The 10,076-nt window shown below is 35.0% G+C and overlaps 2 protein-coding genes across 2 annotated transcripts; one reads left to right on the top strand and one right to left on the bottom strand.

Annotated features, from left to right (window-relative positions):
- Nucleotides 1-730: 730 nt before the first annotated feature.
- Nucleotides 731-6,896, top strand: LOC125861986 (mitogen-activated protein kinase kinase kinase 5-like). The gene is made up of 11 exons (XM_049541944.1): nt 731-1,430; nt 3,096-3,707; nt 3,783-3,870; nt 4,002-4,064; nt 4,158-4,321; nt 4,549-4,624; nt 5,226-5,285; nt 5,368-5,493; nt 5,744-5,965; nt 6,092-6,162; nt 6,335-6,896. Exons 1-11 carry the CDS (start codon nt 1,039-1,041, stop codon nt 6,501-6,503), a joined length of 2,043 nt encoding a protein of 680 aa, XP_049397901.1. The 5' UTR covers nt 731-1,038; the 3' UTR covers nt 6,504-6,896.
- A 1,245-nt stretch (nt 6,897-8,141) lies between these two features.
- On the bottom strand, nt 8,142-9,091 carry LOC125861997 (protein MIZU-KUSSEI 1). Its single transcript, XM_049541959.1, has one exon. The coding sequence runs from the start codon at nt 9,020-9,022 to the stop codon at nt 8,201-8,203; it is 822 nt and encodes a 273-aa protein (XP_049397916.1). The 5' UTR covers nt 9,023-9,091; the 3' UTR covers nt 8,142-8,200.
- Between the last annotated feature and the right edge of the window lie 985 nt (nt 9,092-10,076).

The raw sequence follows: 10,076 nt of genomic DNA on the forward strand, positions 1-10,076 counted from the left end.
CGGAGCCCACATTGGAGCTCCGACTAAATCTGGATCTCTCACTGCAGGGCCCATTCGCGGGTGACGATCCCAACAAGATCTTCAACCCAAGACCTCTGGTTAAGGGTGAAATACTCCCACAATGCACCACAACCCGTGTTGATAAAAAAAGTACTTATCACTTCATCACGACTTCCATTTGGTGACTCATGACTAGCTGACTTCACTGGCATGGCGTCTTTTTGCAGTACGTGTGATTATTAGTTTTTGTTTTCTTTCTATTCTCACACGGTGTTTAATACTTGTCAACTGTCAACCTTGACATGGTAAAGAATTGGAAAAAAAAATGTCATTTTTTTAAAGGATGTTCACACACGTATATACTGACAAATTGACTATACATCAAAATAAAGGTATCGTGTTTCTGACTTCCAATTTTTTTACATAGAAAGTGTACTTAAGATTTTCAAAATTCAAACATTTGACAATAAAAATTGAGTTTTCTATGGTTTTTTTCAACATCAAAACCAACTACGTCTTGAAGAATTTCCATTTTCATGGCCTAAAGGCTAAATCTCACAACCCCACAAGCAATTCTTGAAAAAAAATCTCATTTTTTGTCATCTTGACATGTTCTTAGTACTAATAGAAGCATAGTGTTCTAATTCTTCATTCTTGAAATAAAAATCTCATCTTTTTGTCATCTTGACATGTTTTAGTGGTCTAATTTTTTCAATCTATTCTTGAAGAGTTTCAATTAGCCTAAACCCCACAACCCCACAAGCAATTCTTGAATTTTTTTGCTCAATTTTTGTCCTTATGGCATGTTTTTAGTACTAGTAGAAGCATAGTGAAGATTTAGTACTCCATTTTTTTGAACCCCTCAAGCAATTCTTGAATTTTTTTGGTCAATTTTGGTCCATATGACATGTTTTTTTTAGTAATAGAAGCATATTTTGTATTGTTCTAATATTTGTTTGATCCTTTAAGTATATATATTGATACTCGTTCTGAATTCACTGACTCTAAATCTTGAATTTGCGCGTCTGAACAATTGAAATGCCATTTCCAAGGAAAGCATTTTCATTGCTTTTAAGTTCCTCTGCTTCTGCTTCACCTTCTCATGAGTCTCCCAAGACTTATGGAGGTGGAGGAGGAAGGAGGCTTACTCGTGTACGTAAATTGAGACATGTTGGTGATGATGAGATTGATTTGCAGCCAAATGATTTTGGTTCTCAATCTATGCCTGTTTCTCCTGATTCCTATAAGAATTCAGGATCATCAGGGTCTCAATCAACTCGGTGTCATCAGCGTTGTCATTGGTCTAAATCCGTCGAGCCACAGCCTTTGCCATTACCTGAGTTCAATTCTGTGCCAAAACAAAGTACTAGTGATGCTAATTTGCCTACCAGAGTACTCCAAGGGGATGTTTCAAATCCTGCTGTTATAAGGTCTGTTGTTTTAATTTCTTGATCACTATTTTTGCTTTTGATGAGGAAATGTTTACAATTTTGATCATTTATTTACTGGCTGTATCCTAACCTTAGCTGATAAGCGTTAGATAATGAAACGTATTTATTAGTTGTTACATGTTTGGATAGAAGTGTTGGAACTGATAATAAACAGTTGATGTGTTTTGATAGAGTATTTTTCTGTTAAGATGACTAAAATACCATTAAAGCTACTTACAAAAAATATGAAATAGAGAGTGTCTATACTATGACAAGGACAAATGGCAATGTTTCTTATTTCATATGTAACGACAGGTCGAACTAAAACACAAAACCTTTTCTTACTAGGTGCAATCCGTTGGACAAAGATCCATTTTTTCACTTTTTTGGATTCTTTGGAGCCAAGTGGACAAACAACCCTGCATCTTTTTTATCTCTCCCGTATATTATTTGTATAAGTATTTCACATTTACGATTAAGTTTATGAAAATTGACCCACCTCTTGTTATTCTGGACAAAGGCGTCCTGTCTAATTCACTAATTCGGTGGAAGATACTGTTTTGTATTTGTTAAAGATTTTTGTAGGGATCTCAGAAGAAAATAGAATGGAGTGGGAGTTCGTTGTTCTGTCTTGAAGATGGTATTTTAGAGATTACAAAAGATACTTGAGATAAAATAATAAAATTTTAGTCAAATCAAAAGTGATTATAAGCTAAAATGTCATAAGTTGAAGGTGACCAACTAATGAGTTTCGATTGATTTTCGTTAATAAGTACTTGGCTTGCAAGTGTGTCTGCCGTCTGGTGCTTACCAAGCATATATAAGCCTAGAAGTGCTCATTAGCTGATGTGATCAACTTATAAGCCTACACAAACACTTCTATATGATGTATGTCCATTTCATTCTACTCAAACCAGTTCTTATTTTTAGTTTTAGTTTTAGTTTCTAGTACTTTTAAATAATGTCTGGTAAGAAAACTGAGATGTTTTCGATGTTTAGAGGACAATCATATTTTAACAAGTTTTTCACCAGCATCAATTTAATATAACATTCATCCTCTTTTATATGGACTTGGAATTAGCTACGTGAATCTCTGGTTGGTAGAGTTTAAAAGCTTCTTTCTCCTTTTCACTCTATCCTTGCTATGTCCAGAAGGCATGTTGTAGGTCTGGTTGATGTTTAAGTTCATGCACCAAGTTTTCATATTTGTGGAGGTAACTCACAACTTATAGATTTATCATAATGAAGGTTGTTGATGGAAAGTAACTGGTCTACCTGTTTCAAAGGCATTGGTTTGGTGTTTGTCGAACTGATTAATAGAATTCTTGATCCCTTGTGCCTGACCTCTCTTGGAAGAACAATTTATCAGAAATGATAAATAGTAATTACCCTCTTCTCGTGGAATGGTGTTTCCTGTCGAACCGATTAATAGAATTCTTGATCCCTTGTGCCTGACCTCTCTTGGAAGAACAATTTATCAGAAATGATAAATAGTAATTACCCTCTTCTCATGGAACTGCAAAACTGAAGGAATATGTTATTTAACTCCTACCTAGTCTTAATAGCAAATCATGGAGGCTGCAGATTTTGTGTTTAGATAGGAGTACTTCGCGTAGAGATGATGACTAGCAATATGTCAAAACTCAAATATATTGCGCGTTGCAGGGATCCTTCTCATCAAACTCCAGTGGAGATGGCAAATCCTGTGCATAGAAGATCATCTACTCCAACTTATCGTCGTCGACGTTTCAGTCAGGACAAGAATTCTGAAGGTGTTGAAGAGAACTTCAGGCTTAATGTCCCTGCTAGAAGTGCTCCAGGCAGTGGTTTTACAAGTCCGAATCTTAGCCCGAAAAGATATAGCATGGTAGACCTTTTCCATCCTACATTTCATCAGGGATCATCACCTTCAGGCACTTCTTCGGATAGATGGGTAGGTTATTCTGCCCAACTTTTGACAGCAAGGGTTACACAAAGTGCTGATCATTCTCCCCTTAGTAGCCCGACTCGACAGAATCCAGTAAACAAAACTTGGAATCACCAAAATGTTGCTGTGCATTCACATCATAAATCACTCCCGGAAAGTCCTGTGGATTGGCCTGAAGGCAATAATGTGCACCCTCTACCACTTCCACCTGGAGTTTCACAACAGCCACAGTTACCTACCACTCAAAACAATACGGATAAACCAGATATACCATATGTAAAAGGCCAATGGCAAAAGGGGAAACTTTTAGGCCGTGGTACTTATGGAAGTGTATATGAAGCTACTAACCGGTAAGAATTAAAGTTAGCATTTTGGTAGTTCCTACTTTAGCTGTCGATGTAACACTTTCATTTCTCCTCTTATAGTGAAACCGGTGCTTTGTGTGCGATGAAAGAAGTTGATCTCAATCCAGATGATCCTAAATCTGCCGAATGTATAAAGCAGCTAGAACAGGTTAGTCCTAATGTCCTGCTTATAGGATACAAGAACAGCTATTAAGTGTTTTTCATCAGTTTATGCTATGAGATAGATCATAAAGAAACATATTTAGTTAATATACATTTATGTTTTTGATTTTGTCTTAGGAAATAAGAGTTCTCCGACAGTTGAAGCACCAAAATATTGTTCAATATTACGGCAGTGAAATAGTAAGAACATCTTCTTTCGAGCAATTTTATACCAACTATTTAAACATCTCTTTTTCAAACATTTTGATGGATAAAGTGCTATTGGATGTTCAGATGGAAGATAGCTTTTGCATATATCTGGAATATGTTCATCCAGGATCAATTAATAAGTTTGTCCGGGATCATGGTGGAGCTATGACAGAGTCGATAGTTCGAAATTTTACAAGACATATAGTATCAGGGCTGGCTTACTTGCACAGCACTAAGACGATACACAGGTAAATTGCCTGTTTTAAGAAAGGTCGTAGTGTTAGTTGATTTAATGATCCATTTACAGGCTACTAAAGTCTATATATCAACGATTCAATTTGTCTCAATTTTTGTTTCGTCTTTAGTATATGATTGAGGAATTTCATTAAATTATATTATTGACTGAAATGAATGCTTTATCTGGTTAGCTGATATGACTCTTAACTCTTATGGCTGGGATGGTTTCGCTGAATAGGGACATTAAGGGGGCGAATTTGCTTGTTGATGCATCGGGAATCGTCAAGCTTGCAGACTTTGGATTAGCAAAACATGTACGCTCGGAAATTTCTAAAGCTTAATAGAATGTTACTCTTCCGTTACGTTTTTGTAGTGTGTTTGAGTTCTCTTGCGTACTACTCCGTGTAGTATGAAATGAGTTATATGTTTCAGCTATTAAGGCTGCCAGCTTTGAATGCTTTCCTATTTATACTGCTTTCCCTCTCTCCAGCATTAATCATTTTGGATGAGGTATAAATGCTACTGGGGAGACCGGATCCTTTAGGAAACGTAAAAAAGCAAAAACCTTTTTCTACTCCAAAGTAATACAAGCACACGTGATAGAGTAATCTTAGCATGGCTCGATATCCATGATCACGAAGTACTGCACATCCTTCCTTTCCCTTATGAAAGAAGTGAACTGTAAAAGGGGGGAAACTAAGATGTGTGACTGAATATGTGACTTAATGCAATCGTTCAATTCTGTTGTCCTCGGCCAATTTCATTTCTCATGTAGAATGAACTTTATACTTGATAAAGCACTCTATCTTACAAAATTGAACGATTGCATCAAGTAACATATGGCTATACTTTACTTGATAAAACAGAATCATCTAGCATTACTGCAGTAATATGATTATGCTTCCCTTTTTTCAGCTGTCGGGTCATGCAACTGAGCTATCTCTGAAAGGGAGTCCACACTGGATGGCTCCAGAGGTATTCTGAAGCTACTTTCTAATACTGGCGAGCTGTTTTCTTTTGCTTGTTGTTAAGGTTTTCTTTTTGTCGTCTCGTGCAGGTAATGCAGGCTATGTTACGGAAAGATGCCAATCCAGAGCTTGCCTGTGCTATTGATATTTGGAGTCTAGGTTGTACTGTAATTGAAATGTTTACTGGACAGCCCCCTTGGAGTGGATTAGACGGGGTAAGCTGCGCTAACAAACTTTGAGCCTATTATGTTGCCACATACTAGCATCATAACCTAAGAAGCTATGTTTCTCGGACTCTCCAAAAATGTTGATGCACTATTTTTGGAGGATCACGACATGCACCCGACGCTGATTTTGAAGAGTCCGAGAAGCATATCTGAGAAGGAACAAGCAAGACAAAATCAAGGCCAATATTTTTGTGATTCCAAATGTGATTTATAAACAATCGCGTATTTCATTTTTTAGGTGAAAGCTATGTTCAGTGCACTAAACAAATCACCACCTATACCAGAAACGTTGTCTTCGGAAGGAAAGGATTTCCTCCGGTGCTGCTTTCAGAGGAAACCTGCAGATAGATCAACAGCTTTGATGCTACTTGAGCATTCTTTTTTAAGTAATACTAATTCGCGTGAACACAGTGCTACTGTTTCAGGTTCCTCAGAAGATTTTTCGCGGATGAAGTTACACGTGAGTACTACAAGCTCATTAATGCTCAACATAATGCTATTGATTTCTCGTCTGTTTCTGTTTCTCTGTTCTGTTCTCAAGTTGTTTCAACTTTCAATTCATTACCTTTTTTACGACATTTTGCAGAGTCCAAAGGATCTGACAAACCATAACATGGAATCGAATTCATCTAGGCACACAAAATCTCCACATAACAGGTACTAGTGGTTTTTCGAGCCCTTTTCTTTACTTTCGTGAATGTTTGGTTCATTTCAAGAGTACTCTTTAGTCAATGAAATCATCGATCATTCCAGTTAATTGGTTTTGAGTTAACCATTGACCATTATGCTTATCTTACACAACAAAGGGAACCTTGTGTTCATGTTTCAGTGAAACAAGCTACCAATCACATTCTGTAACGTGCGATAATGGAGCAACTTCTCACCACTCTCCTCGTTCTACACTCGAGATACTTCCTTGTATTTCTTCACCGGAGCTGAACCCTAGTACATTTGCACCAGCCAAGTCCTCAAATAGTATTTTCTCTCCTTGGAACTGAAAATAGAAGTGCTTATGTTTTCAAATGCAAGAAAATATAAGTACATATAAACGGCTCAGCCTGCTAGTGATATTGTCTGCTCTGGACCTAGATCCGCACGGCTTTTAAACGTGTCACTAGTGTGTAAGACCTGGTTACTTATATACCCAACGTCTCACCTATGTTTTTGACGATGTGGAACTTCTTAACTTAAGCTGGAGTGTCAGACTTCTGTACATATTACATCAGTTAGAGACTAAAGGGCACATAGTAGTTGCACTATAGTATCCTGTGTACATTTGACTATATTTTTTTGTGAAAATTGATGTTTTTTGAGCTATTAATGGCTTTTATAGACTGGAAATTGAATCATGAAAGATGAAATTTACTGTAAATATTGCAAGTTAGTACAAATATTTATTTGTTTCGTGTTTAGTAGAATCTTGTTTCATTTTTCTGATTGATTTCGAGTTGAATAAAATTCTGAATGATGTGGAACTAAAAGATAGACTTCACTTGATGTGATATTGTCCACTTTAAGTCAAGCAACACGATTTTCTCCAAAAGGCCTCATGTCATGTTAAGAGCAGCTTTGGATTGTTTTAGCCCAACAACTGATATCCAAACCGATAGTAATATTATCCATTTTAAGTCAAACAGCTATTTTTTTTTTTCAAAATGAGTAGCTTTAGGTTGTTTTCGTCCAATAATTGATATCAAAACTAATAGTGCGGTCAGATGAGTATGGAGATGACAGAGTGATGGCATTGGCGCTGGACCTGACTTAGTTGCTTTACGCATCTACGAGCCGGTTTTATATATTTACTTCGTAGCTTTGGAGACACATACACAAAAATACTGCATATTAATTATTACAAGCACCTTGGCCGGTATTAAATTAGTATCAATAAACATGTTTGCAATAATTCAAATTTGCAGAATTATTAATTCACTGGCAATTTTGAGCACATAAAACAGAGGAAAATAATTTATTTATTTCTTTTTAAAATAAAAAAAAAGACACACAAAATCAAACAAAACAGAAAAACAAAATCAAAAACAAAAAAGCAGGCGGTTGCTTATGTTTGTGGAACTAGTCCATGTTGTTCGAATAGTGGCAGAGACAAAAAATTTATAAAGGAAATTCATCATCTATTATATATACACGCATCTATTATATATACACGTTAAATATAAAAATTGCAAAAAAAATCCATATAACAAGTCAAACTAATTAGTATCACCTTGTATTCATTAACAAATCTAGAAACAAAATGAAGGGAAAAATATATACCTTTCCCTTTATGTTTTTACCTTTACTTTCAATTAATTTGGACTCGTACCGAATAGGTCCACGTTGCAAAAAAAATAAACATTTACATAACTCAACTTCGAAAGCCAGCTCTGAAACTAAGTGAAGATTCCCCTAGACCATTAAAGAAATAATCAAATCGCCCATTGAAAACGAAATTCTAACATCCTCGTACGTCCCCATATAGACAACATAATTACGATGATGAACAACCCTACAGGAGGGGTCCGACTCTAATATCATACGAAGAAATATACATTATTGAGTCTGACTCAACTTCAGAAGTATATATATTTTAAAAAATCAAATCACCCATTGAGAACACCGATATAAGAAATTCTTACATGTATATATATATACCGGATATAAGTCATTTTTCTGGAGTACTCAAACTCGAGACGTCTGATCAATGAAGTCTTACAAAGAAAATACTCAATTCTTGACTAGATGCACCATCAGGATTAATCATATAAAATGTTTCTGAATCTTTTGATCCAACAACCCTATCAAATCTTGCCCTCATATAAGTTATTTCTCCATCAACATTATTATTATTATTATTACTATCATGTACTAATATTGGACAAGGTAAAACTCCAGCACCCATTGAAACACCTCTTAATAATTGCATAACATGAGCTTCATCATCACTCATATTTTTATTATTCCTTCTTATTGAATAACCAAATTTTCTTCCATTACAATAAACAGCCCATACAAATTCCTCTAACACTTTCTTTTTATGTGTCTTAGTTTCACTTTCTAATGCCAATCTTACTATATCTGATCCCATTTCCTTATGAAAAACCCCGGTAAGCATCGGTAGCTCGATCACGAAAATGGGAAGTCTATGAGGATCTTCTTGAATTGCTAGACTTACTCTACCTTTTTTGTAACCAAATAATGTAATTGTTGTAGCTTTATCTGTTAACATTGGTTTGTTTCTTGGACGTCCACCTAGTAATGCAACCATTTTGCAACCGGTTGTTAACATAGGAAGGAGTTTGAACATTTTAAGAATGCCACCACTTGTACTAGTAGATGATTTTCTTGATTTTTTAGGGTTGGTGTTAGAAGGATTAGTCGTTGTTGTTGTTGTTGTTGTTGTTGAATGATTCGTGGTACGTTGGAGTAATGAAAGTAAAGGAGGGGTTTCGATTTGGTTGAAAGGGCTACTAGAGTATATAGAAGATGATTTAGGGTTTTGATTCTTGAATCGAAACGCCATTCTTGTTGAATGAGAGGGAAATGAGAGAGAGAGAGAGAACAATGATTTTGATATGTATTTTGTTATTTATAAAGGAATATGGGGTTGATGGCTTACGATACAGAAGAGATTGGCATGATCTGTACGTAAGAATGACATATACAAATCAAGGAATGGTGGAATTCTTTTTTATAAAGAAATATGTGAGGTTTGGAGAGAAAAGGATAAAAGAGAAGTTAGGAAAAGGCTTATTGTTGGTTAGGTTGCGATGGGGATCTTTTTTTTTTGAGTGGGGAATGAAAGACATGGCTCCTAGTTGGTTATGGCCCCATTTTGTTTTTGTTTTTGTTTTTTAGTAATTTATTTTATTTTAAAGATTTATAAATTTTAAAAAATATTATATCCACGAAAAATTGTAAAAATATTAATTTATTTGGTATTATTGTAAAAGATTGATTTTATTTGTAAATTAAATACACGTTAAGATTAGTGATAATGATGATGGTTAGCATTGATTATTGTGAGGTGCTAGATATTGAAATTGTGATTGATGAATATGAGCTGGAAATAGTGATTATAGAGTGGTGTACTCTAGAGTTGAGAGTTGTACAATTATAATGGGCAATTAATAAAGGTAATTGCTCATAGTTAATTATGTACGATGAAAGTTGGTGATAGTGTAGCTAGAATGGTGATTGGTCATATTAATTGACGATGATAAATAGGATTGCAATGAAAGTTTTGTTGGTGATAGCGATTGATAGTGATAAATAAGTCTTAGTGGTTTATAGTAATAATAATTGTACAATGATAATGGACAGATTTAATCTAATGATAAAAGGTTACCTTCACATGATTATTACATAAACATTTTAATGGTTTAAAGGATCTACATAATTTAAAACAATCAGTACATATAAGCAATATTGAGCTATGAATGATTAAATTTTATAATTTTATTAAATGAAAATAAATAGAACCTAAGTCGAAACAAATAATATTATAAATAAATAAAAGAAAAGAAAAAGGGGGCTCTTGAAATTTCATGGACATATTCTTTGGATAAGTTGTTCTT

Source organism: Solanum stenotomum, chromosome 4 (genome assembly GCF_019186545.1).
Source record: "Solanum stenotomum isolate F172 chromosome 4, ASM1918654v1, whole genome shotgun sequence".
Taxonomy (NCBI): domain Eukaryota; kingdom Viridiplantae; phylum Streptophyta; class Magnoliopsida; order Solanales; family Solanaceae; genus Solanum; species Solanum stenotomum.